This window comes from Armigeres subalbatus, chromosome 2 (assembly GCF_024139115.2).
Source record: "Armigeres subalbatus isolate Guangzhou_Male chromosome 2, GZ_Asu_2, whole genome shotgun sequence".
Taxonomy (NCBI): domain Eukaryota; kingdom Metazoa; phylum Arthropoda; class Insecta; order Diptera; family Culicidae; genus Armigeres; species Armigeres subalbatus.
The window spans coordinates 182,290,233-182,308,381 of record NC_085140.1 but is presented as its reverse complement, the minus strand read 5'-3'; the positions used below and the strand labels follow the sequence as shown (position 1 = coordinate 182,308,381).

General features: G+C 39.5%; 1 protein-coding gene across 4 annotated transcripts in view; it reads right to left on the bottom strand.

Annotated features, from left to right (window-relative positions):
- The window catches only part of LOC134211353 (G-protein coupled receptor Mth2-like), a 146,355-nt gene that overhangs the window by 44,027 nt on the left and 84,179 nt on the right, over nucleotides 1-18,149 (bottom strand). For all 4 annotated transcript variants that reach the window (XR_009979005.1, XM_062688138.1, XM_062688136.1 and 1 more), the window contains exon 3: nucleotides 16,928-17,066. Coding sequence is in view for 3 of the 4 variants with exons in the window: in XM_062688138.1 (XP_062544122.1) it covers nucleotides 16,928-17,066 (139 nt within the window). In the remaining variant the exon portion in view is untranslated. The remainder of the gene's footprint in view (nucleotides 1-16,927; nucleotides 17,067-18,149) is intronic.

Genomic DNA, 18,149 nt, shown 5'->3' with positions numbered 1-18,149 from the left:
TTCGTTTCGTAAAATTACAAAAATTTCGCTAGAAAAAACTAGCTTCTAACGAAATTTAACGGAATTCCGCGGAATTTCGAAACAAATTTAAACTACTCCATACTTTACATTATTAAAATTTTTGGCTGCGCCGCTGAACAAAACCATTCAGTTGTTATCAAAATTTAGGTCATAAATTTTTTTCTATTAACGCTTACTACATAACCCCATTCTTAGTCGACAGATACGTAAGTAGTTTTCTTCTATAAAACGTCATCAGTGTTTCCATGATTTAAATTTTGTGATATTTTTTTACTACATATTTGCACAATATGAATGCGGAATCGATCGTGTTGCTGCTGGTCATAGGACGGCAGCTAGTCCGGGAGAACGCGAAGTGAAAAAAAATCTACCTCGCGTAGCAGAAAATTGTTTAACCAGTGTGCAATCGATCGTGTTGATGCTGATCACGCCAGCTAGTGTGGGAGAACGCGGAGTGATAAAACTAATGTTTGCATCGAAGAGCACAAAATTATGTAGTGCGGAATCGATCGTGTTGTAGAAGATTATTAAACGAAGCACATTGATCTTGGATTGATTTGAAACACAGTTTTCACCTTCTTGCTTTCAAAATAACTTCGTTTACAATAAATATTTTGTCGCTCAACAAGGGGTTTCACATGAATTACCTTCTCAACCAACGATTCCTTTTCCGTAGCGCTCACGGAGATGCAGAGCATTCCTCGGTCTCTAAAAAACAATGAGTGTTAAACTAATTTTCCTCTCTTAATCCTAAATTGACTATAAGCACGTGACCAGCATCGTTATTGGTCATGAATTGGAAACTCCGAAGCTAGTATACAATAAGAATAACTTTTTTGTATCCCAAGAATATTATTTAATTGGTGAGCTGGGCATATTTGCTGTTTCTCGGCCAATCATGATTAGCAACTATGATGTGTATAGTTAATTAAGCTAATAAGCTCTTCTTTGACTATTTGCACAATATGTGAGGAACATTGCAGATTTGTGGGCATTTCTAGATCTTCGCACGGAATTTGCAAAAAAAAAATTCGGGGCGGGTTGAAAGATCATTAAAATTGCTGAGAATTCTTTACTTCTGATTGCTTTCAGCACATACTGAACATAACAGCTGTTATCATATTCCAAGGACACACAAACACACACAATAGCTCAGTTTGTCGAGCTGATTGTATATAATACTATGCTATGCTATGAACGCTATGAACGAGTTCGTGGGAAGTTATCAAGCCGGCTTCGTTGACGGCCGCTCGACAACGGACCAAATCTTTACTGTACGGCAAATCCTTCAAAAATACCGTGAATACCAGGTCCCAACGCACCATCTGTTCGTTGATTTCAAGGCGGCATACGACAGTATAGACCGCGTAGAGCTATGGAAAATTATGGACGAGAACAGCTTCCCTGGGAAGCTTACCAGACTGATCAAAGCAACGGTGGATGACGTGCAAAACTGTGTGAAGATTTCGGGCGAACACTCCAGTTCATTCGAATCGCGCCGGGGACTAAGACAAGGTGATGGACTTTCGTGCCTGTTGTTCAACATTGCGCTAGAAGGTGTCATGCGGAGAGCCGGGTGTAACAGCCGAGGTACGATTTTCAATAGATCCAGTCAATTTATTTGCTTCGCGGATGACATGGACATTGTCGGCCGAACATTTGCAAAGGTGGCAGAACTGTACACCCGCCTGAAACGTGAAGCAACAAAAGTTGGACTGGTGGTGAATGCGTCAAAGACAAAGTACATGCTTGTGGGCGGAACCGAGCCCGCCTGGGAAGCAGTGTTACGATAGACGGGGATACCTTCGAGGTGGTCGAGGAATTCGTCTACCTCGGATCCTTGCTAACGGCTGACAACAACGTTAGTCGTGAAATACGAAGGCGCATCATCTGTGGAAGTCGGGCCTACTACTAAGAAACTGCGGTCGAAAAAGATTCGCCACCGCACCAAATGTGTCATGTACAAGACGCTCATAAGACCGGTTGTCCTCTACGGACATGAAACATGGACAATGCTCGAGGAGGACTTGCAAGCACTCGGAGTATTCGAGAGACGGGTGCTTAGGACCATCTTTGGCGGTGTGCAAGAAGACGGTGTGTGGCGGCGAAGAATGAACCATGAGCTCGCCCAACTCTACGGCGAACCCAGTATCCAGAAGGTAGCTAAAGCCGGAAGGGTACGATGGGCAGGACATGTTGCAAGAATGCCGGACAGCAACCCTGCAAAGATGGTGTTCGCTTCCGATCCGGCAGGTACGAGACGGCGTGGAGCGCAGCGAGCGAGATGGGCAGACCAGGTGCAGAACGACTTGGCGAGCGTGGGGCGTATCCGAGGATGGAGAGATGCGGCCTCGAACCGTGCATTGTGGCGTCAAATTGTTGATTCAGTGTTATCTGTTTAGATGTTAACTAAATAAATGAATGAATGCTGCCGCTAACCGCAAGTCGTGCACATCTGTATATGGACGCCCATGCGGTTAGCGGCAGTATGGGTCTGTGAAATTCAATCTGAAATACATATCTCTATGCTAGGGTGGCTCAAAAAACACTTTTTAATTTTTTTTTATGGGTCGCCCTCTTCTAAATTGTGCCGTCTTACTGCAAATCACTGTTTTTGGATGTTTCTGGATACATTTTTCCATATAAACTTCCAACGAGTTTAGCACCGCCCAAACTTTGACCGATTTGACTGAAATTTTGTCCAGAGCATCAGGACATCAAATAGAACCGAATAAGAGGGCGGCCCATCGAAAAAATTGAAAAAAGTTTTTTCCATACTAATTTGAGCCACGCTACTATGCATTTTAGAAAGTTGCACAGGATTCTTCTAGTGAGCAAATGTATGCTATATATGTAGACGAAGAATAAGAAGGAATAAATTTTGGCAGATACGCCCTTTTCAAATGTTGATCTAGTAATATCAATTCTATAACTGCGTATACGCTTGGCAGATGTGGATACATAATTAAGTATCCCACTAAATAAAAAATAAATCTAAGCATTCTTTTTCAAATTTTGACTAAGTCAATACTGTAAAACCACGCTGACAAGACAATATGAAGTAAACTTCAGCATAATTACATAATTCTTAGGTGAACTAAGGTTTTAAACGAGATTTGAATCCGTATATGAAAAATCCCACAATTTCTTTATTTTTATATAGGTACTTACTGATATAAAATTGATCAGATTCGGGAGCACACGCTCCACGATGAATTCCTTTGAAAGCGGCACAAATGCTGGGGTATTGCCTTATCACCAATGGTATATGCGGCGAGAATGTGACGATTTGTCATAGATTGCCTCTTCAGTTATTATAACTCTTTTGGTCCCAAAACATTTATTCGACTTCGAAAAAGTGGAATCAGAATTGCGTACATAATATAAAACCAATTCAATAAAAATTCCGCGGAAAGAAAAATCAAAATTTCGTTTCGTTTCGAAAAATTTCGAATTAAATGAACCTTGATTTCGTATCGTTTCGATGTCTCGAAAGAAATCTATATTTCGTTTCGTTTCGATCCGAATCAACATAGAAATTTGAAATTTCGTTTCGTTTCGTTTCGTTAGAAAAAAGTGTGTTATCGCATACCCTTAGTCGAATAGGGATTCGGGATGTATGCTCAAATGGTTATGCGGCGCGCTATCACATTCAACAAGCGCCCATATTGAAGACGATTAAACGTTCTGGTTAATGGTTTCGCAAACAGTGCAGTGGCAATTTGATAGGTTTCCAATATTGGCTGACGAATGGTGCCGAGGAAGTATTTGCATAGGGCGTTGGATCGAATACTATTTTTTGATACGTAAGGTTAATTATACGCATCAGAAGTGGTTTTATGGACCATTGTGCACGACTATAGCTCAGCATGTGGCATCCAGATTAGTGAAGCCATCAACATTTTACTGTCAATACCATTTTTATGACCGAAATATTTTCATTCATTGATTTGAATTGATTTTCAAAATAGAAATGTTATCCAGGTTCGTTTATTCGCTTTGGATAGCAATGAACCCAGATGGAGGCGGAAAATATTGTTAACGAATGCGTCTGTGAAGTGTCTTATTGGGCATTTTCTCCATATTCCAGCGCCAAATGGTTGTATATTTTAGACCTGGTGTTTATGACTTTTCAAGTCGTTTAGCTGTGAAATAACTCCGATGTGAGATACTATGTTTTATTGCCAAAACAAGTTTTAAATAATTTAGCCAATCCGTTTCGTAACGATCATTGTGATTAATTATTAAGTAGTCTTTAGCAAGGCGTGAAAATTTAAATGAATGGCATTTTGTCGACATAAACACTTGTTCACATTCTTAATCGACAGGGTTCTAGTCAATTCAAGACTTTTAACAGTACATCTGTCAACATCCTATGTGCATCGGTGAACAAAGGATCTTCTTCTTCTTCAATGGCTCTACATTCCAAGTGGAACTTGGCCTGCCTTTCAACTTACTATTCTGAAATAGCATTTCCATTTCAATTTATTAATGGAAAGCTATTTGATATCTGCCAATTGATTAGATAATTCATACGATTTTTGATTTATATTTACCATTTAGATATGTAGGGTATCAGACCATTTGGGCAGCACCTCCTATTTCCGTCCGCAACGTTTACTACTCGGACGCATTACAATCGAATTACTTGGATTTTGGTACAAGGCAATCATTTATTGATTTCTGGTGATGTTCAAAAAATCAAGCCATATGGTTTGAACGCGGGTGGGTATATGGGGTGCTGTCCTATATTTTATTATTATTGCCAAACTAGTTGTACGTACCCGACGTACTCACACACATAGATACATACATGCATCTGGATGTGTTCTCTAACTCGATATGAATCGGTTTCTTCATAGAGTGACTGTAATGGCTTGGGATTGCATCCTTTTTTGGTTTCTACCCAAATGAAACTGATAAGATTTGATACAAAACATGGATAATCTGTCTAAAACATAGATGAGAATAGGAAAGTGTTTCCAATTGTGGCCCTAGTTGTGTTTTTAGCTCATAACTATTTTTCAAGATAATATTATACACTGATATAAATCAACTATATTTTTTTACAAGAACATAATAAAATTTCGGTGTTGTTTTGGCCAAACAAAATATTGTTGTGGGCAACCTTTTAAAGTCGCTATAAATGTAAGATACGAAGTATAATGCCCTTGAAATGATGAAAAAAGAAAGTTTTACATATAAGAATACAGTGACACAAAATCTAAAAATTATGGCTTCCAACGACAATATGAAAAACAATATTCTTGCATATGAAACAGCTGACTCTCATGCCAGCGCACTTCAAATGATTAAAACGATCGCATCAATTTCAATGAATCGCCTGCTTTGAGCGTGCTTACATCGGCACACTAGCATCTAAAGTTTAATATCTCGCAAATAAACAAGTTGGGGGCCCTCCTTAGCCGTGCGGTAAGACGCGCGGCTACAAAGCAAGACCATGCTGAGGGTGGCTGGGTTCGATTCCCGGTGCCGGTCTAGGCAATTTTCGGATTGGAAATTTTCTCGACTTCCCTGGGCATAAAAGTATCATCGTGTTAGCCTCATGATATACGAATGCAAAAATGGTAACTTGGCTTAGAAACCTCGCAGTTAATAACTGTGGAAGTGCTTAGTGAACACTTAGCTGCGAGGCGGCAATGTCCCAGTGGGGGATGTAATGCCAATGAAGAAGAGAATAAACAAGTTAATCGAAAAAATATTTGGTAGGCGTAGTAGCAGATACCTTCCTACATAACTAGTACCAAATATATTTTCGTGAAAAGTTCCTGCTGTTGAGAAAACCTGCGTTAGATATCTTTCGCCATACAAATTTCTGGCGGTTAACTCGTGCTGGCTATTTTGCGCATATACAATAGCGTCTGGATGTGACAGCGGCGGGTAGAAAATCAGCCACTGCCAATAATTCATGGACCTTGAAGTGCCAATAATAATGGACCTTGCAGTGGCCTACATTTGGGACATTCAGTGCTTACAACCGGGAATGGTGGACACTTTTTCTTTGTTCAGCAAAATTACACGACGCAAACATTTCACTCAAATTTGATATCACATCACAAAGTATAGGGGAAGAGGCCCCAAAACGCACCCCGAGGCAAAACGTATTTTGGGAATTCCCTCATTTTTACCGTGTCATTGCCGTATCAAAACTAAACCTAAAGTTATGTAGGTTGGGCGAAAAAAGTGCCGCAAGCTAAAAGGTGTTTTGCCTCATGAGTTTTCCAGCAACGAAATATCACCACTTTTTTTGAAATGTGAATATATGATTGAGATGTGAAAGACCTTTCCGTGAAACGACCCATTAACTATTCAAATATAATCGACTTGATAACTTCATATGAGATTTCCTAAGGTTATAAAGCGATCTCACTTCTGTAAGTAAAGTTATGAAGAAAACAAAAATGCTAATTATTAATATTGATGTTATTCTTTCACGTGTTATATTGAATTCACCACGATTCAGTATTTCCTTTACAACCTTACAAGCCACAAAGATGGCCAGTTCCCTTGCTAAATTTCATATCTTACCAACGTACGTGTCAAAAGTTATGCAGAGTGGCGCACAACCGGAGACGTAGCTCTAACATTTTCTAGCGACTTCCAGCAAAATTGAATTTGGGGTTCAGCAGTGATTTATACACCCAACCAGTGCCAGCGGGGGGCAGATTTTAATACAGTTCTGAATAAAAAGCTTGCCAAATCTGTATAACACTTTGCTATATACAACATTGGTGGATATTAATATAATCATTGTATTCAAATTTTACAATTCTGTTTTATTTCAACACAGTATCTGTTTAAAAAGCATACATTTTAGGCATTGAAACTTTGCAGAACAGAGTTGTAATAACAACACCAGCAGTAAAACTTGAACAGCTATTTAACTGGTAGTTTACGACCAAGCCAAATGCAGTAAACGAGCTGTTTCCTTGGTTGATACAGTATCCGATAACATACAAATAACCAATTTCATTTGAAGCCAATAACTTCCTGCTGCTTGTTTGGACAATGTGGAAAGCCTTGAACTTCCGGTAGGATCCCGAATGTCACAAGCCACGTGGCGATGAAGAACTTAACTTCGTTTAATACTCACTTCCGGCATTGCGTTTCACAACTCTACTTAATACTTTAATGATCAAATCGTATATTTACCCACAAGGGAATAATTGGGGACATAGTTGGAAGAGTACCACGATGGCAGCCAGTATGGTACCCGTCCGCTAACGGTTCTCCACCACCCCTCCTCCACGTCTTTCCCATCAACATTCGAATGCGTCGAATAACGTCGAATAAAAGTCCATTTAAAAGTCAATTTAAATCACTAACCTGTTCGTCGCTTCTAAATTTTCTTCCCGTCATAATGAACATTCAGTGGATCCTATGTATTTCGGTTCAAACTTTGGGATAAATCAGCAGTTACGTGCCAATTTAATATGCCCCGCGATTATCACTGCACTTCGATTCCTCTCACAGCGCAACTAAATACAAGTTTTCTAACACCATTCCGCACAGGATCAACCCGAAATGTTGATGGGATTCTTATGAAACTTCACTATAGTAATTAATTAGAAACTTCACTATAGTAATTAGTCCGAAGTAAATACTTAATATTATGCGCAATTCTTGCCCGAAAAAAAATTGTGAAGAATGGATCGCGGAGCATATGTAAACATCAACACCAATAGCAGCAAACTAAAAATTAGGGAGGTTCAAACAATAAATTGTTCTTCGCCACACTAAGTGGATTCTGTTCCACATTCTGGGTGTGCTCCGATTGTTTGGGCTGGTTTGGATGGGGGCTGATTGGCCGTTTTAGGTTTGCATGAGAATTGGTATGACGAGGTGGAATTTTGCATTGTACTGTGGCGCTTCCTCATTGGGCACCGGCAAGGATCGAGCATATATGACTGGGGGTAATAATCATGAGCTTTAACTCTACGGGAATCGCATATTGATTGGTCGTTTAATATTATTGGATTTTATTCCAGGTTGCGACACTTAGGCCATGGTCATCAAACTGCGCAAACGGCTTCACTAAAAAGTGCAATGCCACATAGTAAATAGATTGGAATTTATAACTGAATGTTAGAACGATGGTTAAGATGTGGTTTTCATTGAATAAAGACTCTGGAGCTGAGGCACCAAGTTCATGACATTATTAGGTGGGCGTGGAGGTATGCAATTCTTCAATTCGGGAAATAAGAACATCGCAACCAGTACTGCAATTTCTCATTTTCAATGAATGATGTCACGCGATGTTTACATATCTACCCTTAGGTTTGTCTTACACTCAGTAAAAAAAATTTCATCTATCTTGTGACGATCACGACCTTTTGCAGTACTGATCACAACTATTAAAACTTCTATTCAATCGATTTTTAAAAACCTTAAACCCTGCTTACATATTAAATTTTTTCTTCTCTTCTTTTCTTCTCTCTTTTTGCGGTGCAATAGAGATATGGATTTCATTCGCTGTTGTTCCATACTGAATCTCCTCAACCTTGGGAATCTAGAAAACGATCGCTCAGCAGTTGCAGCAGAAATTGGAATGGTGATGAATAATACCTTCACAAACTTATCAATTTTTGGCAGAAGATCTATCAAATGTGGCTGTTCCTGCAGATAGTCCAACATCTGAGATGCTTTCAGTGCATTTGATACAACTGTATAAACATATCTCGTTGCGCTATTAACCGCTCCGTGTCTCAGACAAAGTTTTTTTTGTGTCTTTATTTAGGAGACTTTCAGCCCGAGGCTGGCTCGTCTCCGTCAGACAAAGTTGTGAAAAATTCAAATAAACCAGAATAGTACAATACAGTCCATCTTATTGGGCAAAGCAATCTTAGAACGAGGGTATTGCAGTATTCCGATTTTGTCACTCCTCGATTTTTTCCACCCCCGATTTTATCACGTTTTAGACCCAATTTTATCACGTTTTCAACCCAATTTTGTCATGGTTAATGTCTCCCTGCATCAGGCAAGAATAGTCTTGACGGTGTCTCATGCAACCAAGTTTAATAATTGAGCCAAACAATGAACAAATAAAGCTCTCTTTTCGTCATCATGGATTTTTATGGCCATGAACGCTTAAAGCGACGCAAAAAATGGTGCAGCACATCCAATGTAAATAAAATAGTTTGGTAGGAGCATGGCAGGTATTTCCGTCCATCGTCTTACGTAGTGTACACACGCTCAAACACGTTGGACCAACATTGACTCCGCCCCCCAAGATAATGATTTGGTTGCTGCTTTGTTTGACTGTGTGTGAAGTTGTTCGATCATTTGACAGTTGCTGGCTCGGTTGGGAAAAATCAAATCGTTTGATTTTGGTTTGAGCTTTCGGGGGCGGAATCAGGGTTTGCCGAACATGTGTGAACGCTTGTAGTGAAGTTGCCCAAAACCCCATATTTTTTTTGATGGTTGGTGTTTAAATTGGTGCTTCGGTCGTTCGTGTGTGATATTGTTCACCGCAGTTGGTAGAACATGGTGCATGCTTTACTAAATGAGAGGTGGATTCAATGTTGGTCAAACCGCTTGACTGGTGTGTACGCTGCATTAACCTTAGCTATTTGAATGGACTATTGAAATGCTATGGGAATTTATGAATAATCTTCGAAAACGAACTTTTGAGGCCAAAATATGTGGCGGGGTGTGGCGAAATGATACTTTACCCCCTTAGATAATAATTGAGGGCGCAAAAAGTGCCTCGCCCCCCCAAGTTGGCGCATATGCTCCGGAGTGTAGCTTTTAGCTATGTGGGATCTTGTTTTGCTGGCGCTTTGTGGGGAGGCGCTATAGTAGTCAGTGCAGTGTAATAAAAAGTAGGGTAAGGTGGTCGGTTGTCGGCACCCTTTTGTTTTTGGTCCATAATTTTCGTCCAATTGCAGAATGTGGTGATATTTGCATACCAATGGAAGCCAATAGGCATCAGCTAATAACTGGTGGAGAGATTTGTTTTATTTCATCTGTTGGAAAAAAAATTTATTCACAGTTTTGTTAAGCGTTGATTTTATGCCATTTCGAAAAAGGTGGTCGGGTGTCGGCACCCTGAAAAAAACACTCAAAATGAAAAAACTATGAAGTGGGAGCATTATGGCTCGAAAGATCAAGATTTATTGTGTCAATAGCAACGAAATTTTTTACATTATACGACCCAAAGTACATTATATAAGTAAGTACATTATACGACATTATACTCGATCCGAATGACCCAATCAATCTTTCTTTCTACTTTGAGCCATGTCAGCTAGAAGTGTGAAAATGCAACGCTTATTTTTGTATTGGAATTATTGACTGCCCTGCGCTACTTCAGCAAACCTTGTCGTCTGTACATTTCCCCTAGGAAAGTAAGGCAATCATTTCTACTAGAGGTTCCATATCACCGAACAAACTATGGTTACATAGTTCTCCAGATGCGAATTCGACCTCAACATGCCAAAAAAAGTTTTTCAAACTAGAATAAGTAGGTAGGTCCAGTTTGTTTGATAGTTTTAATCGAAGGCAGTTTCAATGAATAAATAAATAAATACTCTCAAAGATTTTTTTATGGAATTCTCTCGTAAAATTCATCGGAATTTCCTTGGAAACTATACCCTCGAGAAACTCTTCAGAATCACTTCGGTATTTTCTTCAGCATTTCATTTTTCGGAAATTCCTGGGACATTTTCTGGTATTCCATTGGGAAATTTTACGTGTCGTTTAGGCGAGTGCCATTTGACCGAATAGTTGTTAAAAAATGGTTCAGATTATGAGTAGTGAAAAGAGAAAAAATAAAAGTAAGTAGCGACAATTGCGAAGTGAGAATTATAAGCTAACAAGTGAGAAATGAGAAGTGAAAAATAAAAAGTGCGAAATGGGAAGTGAGAAGTGTAAGTTGAAACATAAAAAGTGAAAAGTGAAAAGTGAGAAGTGAAAAATGAAAAGCAGAAGTCAGAAATGAGAAATTAGAAGTGTAATATGAAAAGTGAAAAGTGAGCTATTTAAACAGAAATCTGAAACTGATAACAGAGAATTGAAAACTAAGAACTAAGAACACTGATACCTGAGAAAACTGAAATCTGGAACTGAGAACTTAGATCTGATTACTGAACTGAGAAGTGAGAAATGAGAACGGAAACTGAGTACTGAAAACTGGAACTGAGAACTGGAACTGAGAACTTAGAACTGAGAACTCGGACTGAGATCTGAGAACTTTTGAGATCTGAAACTAAGAAATGGAACTGAGAACTGAAAACTGGAACTGGGAACTAAGAACTGAGAAAACAGAAATAAAAAAAAAACAGAATAATCCACCTAGCGGTGATGGTGCCTTTCTCGTGTATTATAAAACAAGTAAACACATAAGAGTAACGAGCAAAGCACACAAAAAAGGTCAAAATAGCACTGTAGGGAGCTAGATTCAGTTATTTCCATCAATTCACATTTATTTGCGTTCATTTGAATGCATTGCAACAGGTTTAGGATTTTTTTTTAATTTTGAAAAAAAAATTACACGGGAAATTACTTGGGAAAAATGGGGATAAAAAACAATATTTTTCTATAACTCCGGAGCGCAATTTAAATAAAGAAACGAGAAATAAGAACTGCGAAGTAAAAGTTAAGAACTGAGAGGCGGGATTTGGAATAAGAGAAGCAAGAAATAAGAAGTGAAAAGTAGGATGTTTATTATTCTTTCATTCTTTAATTTCGTTTTTTGTTCATCCATTCGACGTCTTTCTACCTTCCCCTTCTTCATTAGCAAGTGCAAAAACCGAAATTCGGATAGCAGAATTTTATTCAAATTGTCCGATACTAAATTCGTTCGGACCAAATTTGAACCATACTTCCTTGATATTTGAGCTATGGGCTACAGCTCTTCGATGAACCTACGCCGAATGGAGTATCCTTCTCCACTGGACTCGATCCTGTGCCAATCGCTGAACGTTGAGCGCCCTCAGGTCTTCTTCAACTGCAAAAAGCCATCGTGTACGCGGCCTTCCACGAAGCCTGCGGCCTCTTCCTTGTTCTCTGCTAAATATTATCTTCGCTTGACGTTCTTCTGGCATACGAACAACGTGTCCAGCCCACCGTAGTCTGCCGTGTTGTATAAGCTTAATAATATCCAGCCCTGCATACACCTGGTACAACTCGCGATTTATGCGACGCCACCAGATACCAGTCTCCTGTTTACCACCAAGTATTGTCCGCAGCACCTTACGCTCAAACACTCCAATGCTCTCCAATCAGCCTCCTTAAACGTCCATGTTTCATGGCCGTATGAAGCCACCGGAAGAAGCGCGAATTTTGTCTTCTTTTGCAGACTACGGGACTTAAGCTGGTTACGAAGTCCGTAATAAGCCTTATCAGCAGCTGTAATACGCCTTTTCACCTCGTGGGTAACATTATTATCGTACGTCACTAATGTTCCAAGATACACAAATTCTTCTACCACTTCAAATTTTTCACCATCCAGCACCATTTAACTATCACCATCACTACTGAACCCACGTTGATTGCCAGCGACCATGTACTTCGTTTTGCTGGTCTGGTATTAATCGTGAGTCCAATCCTCGCTGTCTCCCTCTTAAAAGGCGTAAAAGCCTCTTTCACGGCACGGCAATCAATCCCGATAATATCGATATCGTCCGTAAATCCCAAGAGCATATGCGATCTTGTGAAAATGGTACCAGTTCTTTGCACACCAGCTCTAATCGCTCCCTCAAGCGCTACCATAGCGGCAGAATCAAGACCGATTAAATTGCAGCAACTCAAATATGAACCTGCGGTAAGACGCGCGGCTACAAAGCAAGACCATGTTGAGGGTAGCTGGGTTCGATTCCCGGTGCCGGTCTAGGCAATTTTCGGATTGGAAATTGTTTCGACTTCTCTGGGCATAAAAGTATCATCGTGCTAGCCTCATGATATACGAATGCAAAAATGGTAACATGGCTTAGAAACCTCGCAGTTAATAACTGTGGAAGAGCTTAATAAACACTAAGCTGCGAGGTGGCTCTGTCCCAGTGAAGGGATGTAATGTCAATTAGAAGAAGAAGAAGAAGAACTCAAATATGACCAAATTTGGTAACATATGGGTTACAGTAACTTTTGTGCAACATGTGTGCTGCTCGGGTATATTGAACGAGAGTGCATCACCCTGCTTTAATCCATCTAAGGTAACAAATGACGTCGATATTTCATCCGCAACCCTTACACTTGATTTCGAGCCGTCCAACGTTATACGAATCAGCTGCATCAGTTTCGCCGGAAAACGATGTTCAAGCATAATTTGCCATAATTCATTCCGTTTCACTGAATCGTACGCCGCCTTTGAATCAATAAACAGATGATGTGTCTGCAAGTTGTACTCCCGGAATTTATCAAGGATTTGTCTCAGGGTAAACATTTGATCCATCGTTGATCGGCCCTCACGAAAACTTGCTTGGTATTCGCCGACGAAGGACTCGTCAAGCGGTCGCAACCTGTTGAACAGAATACGGGACATAATTCTGTACGCCGAATTAAGGAGGGCAAACGAGGCCGTCCAACCAACTAGCAGGCAATTCCTCGTCTTCCCATATTTCCGACATAATATGGTGCAGAACTTCATAAAGCTGCTCACAACCATTGGAAAGTTTCAGCCGGGACCTGGTCCTTCCCGGCAGCATTATTGTTTTTCAGTTCTTCAATTGATTTTCTAATCACAGCTAGTGTGGGCGACTCCACAGCTTGTCCATCGTCGCTAATATTTATTCTTTTCACCAATGCACCGTCACTTCCACTATTCAACAAAGTCCTAAAGTGTTGCTTCCACCTAGCAGCCACTTCGGTTTTATCTGTCAGCAAATTCCCTTCTTGTTGGTTGCACATGACCGGAGATGGCGCTGTCTTTCTCAGCATGCCATTGGCAGTCTCATACAACCTCCGCATGTCATTTTGCTCCATTAGATCGTTGATGTTGTCGCTAATATTGATTGCATTTATCCGTTCGTTGAGCTTCTGGTGGTACTCAGCCGATACTTCTTCCACCGGCAGTCGTTGGATATTGTAACTTCTCTGTGATCTTTCGTTCGATACAGTTGACAACCGTGATCGAATTTTACTGACCACGAAGTAGTGATCATAGTCAATGTTCGGACCTCTGAATGTTCGCACATCGATAACATACGAGAAATGGCGGCCATCCACCAGAACATGGTCTATCTGGTTGCAAGATTCACCATTTGGGAGTCTCCAGGAGTGCTTTCGGATGTTCTTTTGTGCAAAGTAGGTGATACTGATGGCCATCACTCTGGCAGCAACGAAATTTACTAGCCGTAGGCCTTTGTCATTGGTAGCGGAGTGAAGGCTCTCCCTACCGATTATGGGATGGTAAAAGTCCTCTCTACCGACCTGAGCGTTAGCGTCTTCGATAACAATTTCCACATCATGCTTTGGACACTCTCCATAGGCTTTATCAAGACATTCATAAAACGTGTCCTTCACGTCGTCGGATTTATCGTTTGTCGGTGCGTAAACGTTGATTAGGCTGTAATTGAAGAATTTGCCGCGTATGCTCAACACACAGATTCTTTCGCTAATGGGTTTCCACCGCATCACTTGCTTCATCTGCTTGCCTATCACTACAAAACCAACTCCATGATCTACTTTTCCGCCGCCGCTGTGATAAATGTTATATTTGAATACACTGTTGGTCGTGGGATCCACGACTCGGAATTCACGTTCTCCGGATCTAGGCCATCGAACTTCTTGAATAGCGGTCACGTTCACTCCAACCTTCTGCAGTTCACGAGCCAGAAGGTTCACTCGTCCAGGTTCATTTAGGGTCCTGACATTCCAAGTACCAAGTTTCCAATCATAGTCCTTATTTCGTTGCCGGGTCGGTTGCCAAAAATTACGTTCTTTTTTACGTTTATCTCCATTTTTCGAGGTACCGTCAACTGGGAGGGAGATGATCATTTAGGTGAAGATGATCATTTGATGTGTCAGTCAAAAGTGCCAAATTTTTTTATGAAACGGTAGTCAACAATATTCTCCGTTCAAGTAATGTTACCGCTAGGTAGAAATCCGAGTTTTTCGATTATAATCATGAAAATGTATTTTGTGGAATAAAGAAAGAGATAGTCATAAATGACGCTATTTTCGTTTCGTAAATTCAACATTCAGACAAATAACCTAGTGTATTTTGACTACTAGGTCATAATAATTTTAGTGGAGCTGTCTTGATCAACTTCACCCCAAACCAGATTACTCAAAAAATGTGTGATAATTTAATTTATTTTAATAAATGCGAATGCATTTCAGAAAACTAAAGTTGTTGATTATTGCAACGTATAGCAGTACATGTTTTGAAAATATTTGTTTCGATTTAAAATGTAAACACACATTGTTATTGCATGTTTTGTCTTAAAAATGATCATCTTCCCCCCAGTTGACGGTACTTCGGAGGCTTCAGTAAACTACCTTACCGGGGTCGCGTTACCTACATCGCCCTGGTGGGGCTGCCATCTTAGGTATAGCTGACGCGATAAGCATTTCGTTAATCAGCCGCTGAGTACTTTTTTTGATGACGCTTTTTGAGCTGATTTCTGAAGGACAACAGTGCCGGAAACGTTGGGAAAAGATTAAAATATAGTTTTTAATTCCCTTCAAGACTGCGAAGCAAAAAAATCTCGCAGCATAAGTTCAAAACTACTGTCGAGCAAAAAACAACATATAGACATGATAACTCTAATATAATTTGAAAAGGTTGGTCTAATTTGTAACAGGCTTAGTTTCATATTCATGAGAAATAATTTTGTTCAGACAAAAACAAAAATGTCTGATTGTTGGTCACAATCTGGAGATCTATTACGTACGACTTGTTTAAATTTCCAACTGCACTGTGTGCACAATATATTTTATACCTGATTTTGTTATAAATTTCCAACAAGAAATCTTATTTTTGTGATAAAATTATAACAAAATTTGTTTTATATAAATTTAGGTATTTTAACAACACCCTGCACCAAATTTCTAACAAACTGTGACGGTCACGTCAAAATTATCCTTGCTTTTGATTCTGTAGCTCTGGTTTACAATAATTCCAAGTTGGAAGGTTAGTTCAGGCATGCTACAATTGTGAGCCGTCAAACGTTAACGAAGTTTATTCAAGAACTGTAATTTAAAAAAAAAATCATTTTAATTCTAGTCTATTCTGCAAAATAAAACTAGGTTTACAAATTTCAAGATTAGAGATGATGAAATGAAGTCACTCTTTTTATTTACATTTATTCTGTAAATATAAACAATATCTTCGTTGCAAATATATGTTCAACCCGCGCATTCAAATAACATCGAACAGTTACAGTCGACATACAATCTTCCTCTAGGCTTATATCCGAAAGGTTAAGCTTACCAACAGCTGTCCAACCCATATCCAGTATCTGACTAATAAAGCTGTTGGGGTAGATGGAAACTCAACCACAGAGAGTAGATGTGAAACTCAAAGTTGAAAAGTGTGTAAGGCACCAGTTTGAAACACTTTTTTTTTAGCAGCGTTAAATCGCTATTTCCGGTGTTACAATTATTACTGACTGGTGCTACGTATTAAGCATTCTCAACGAAACTCAATTTGAACTCTCATACAATTTTCTGAAGGCAATTCGTCTGTTCTCTGTGACAAAACACAGGCAACAGCAAACGACCCTATAGTTTCATTAACTAAGAAAACATGTCATTCCGTTTGTCATATACCCAGGACAAACACACTCCATCCATAAAAAAAATAACAACAAACAAAAGTCGTCGTAATCGCCAACAACGTTGTCGGTTGTCGCCGTCTTTTATCATAAAATTGAATGCCGACATCGGATGCCGAAAATTGACTACGTACGCCGGTTTCTATTATCTACGCTACACAGAGACTTACCGATTGGATAGAGCGCATACTTGAACTCCTCTTGAGCTTCGAAGCACACGAACGGTGTTACCGGCTGCGAGATATTGTTTTGCATAAGACAAAACTGGTTCCTGGTAAGCAGTCTCGAGTCATGAATGATGCTGCCGTTCTGGAAATAAATAAAACAGCCTAATTAATGATACACCTAGTTGGTTGTATTGTGGCATGGCAGCTAATGATGAATAGTGTACACATTGAAAATATTGGGGTATTCGTTGTACCACACAAAGCCATGAAAAAATCCAGGAATAGATCTTAATAAAGTTAAAATTAGATTAAAATTAATATAATTAAAATGTATAGAACAATTATATTATAAAAGTTCATATCAGAGTCTATCAGAATCTTTGGTTCATATTATGGACGTTTTACGGAGAGATGAAATCAATTCTAACCTTCACATTTGGAGCTACGATTACGCCTTTATTCACTTCAGAATACTTTCAGATATTTTGACTTCTGTAACTTTTGAGCACAAAAAGACGTTACATCATCGACATGGAAATTCCAATTCTGTAACATCAACCACGATCATGGAAGCACCGCCGTTCAAAAGCTAAACATTGGAAGATATATTGGATTTAATGTATATTTTGCTGTATATTTTGAGTATCAATACCCCACTGTGTAGATGAACCATGCAAACTAAATATTGGTGGCTTGGGTGACTATGTGACGAATGCTAAGGCCTGGAAATCGTGGTTCGATTTCAGGTCGCGAAACTAGAACATTAAATTAATTTGGGATAACCTGGAATATTGATAAATTGTACTACAGATTTGAATCAAGACTATTCAACTGTAAGCAGAAGTGTGATATTGCATTTGGACGTTACTGCGAGAAATCCCTAAACATTTATTTTGAATTCTAAACTAATAACTTTTTTACCTCATCACCCGGATTAAAACAATTGTATTTGATTTATCCATTCAAAAGAAGGTGACATTTGCATTGTATATAAAAACACAGTAATTCCCCTTGTTTTGCAGGTATAACTACCATCTAGATCGTGAGTAATCAATCCATGCAGTAAGTTAGAGCTAGCAGACACGAATCACCCATCAACGCACTCAATACGTTGGCGTTGGTGAGTGAGCATCACGCTTCTAATAGCCGGCCGGTGTCTGCCAATTAGACCGGTAGCAACAGTCTCCACCGCGGTTCTAGTTCAGCAGCTCCACACAAGTAAAAA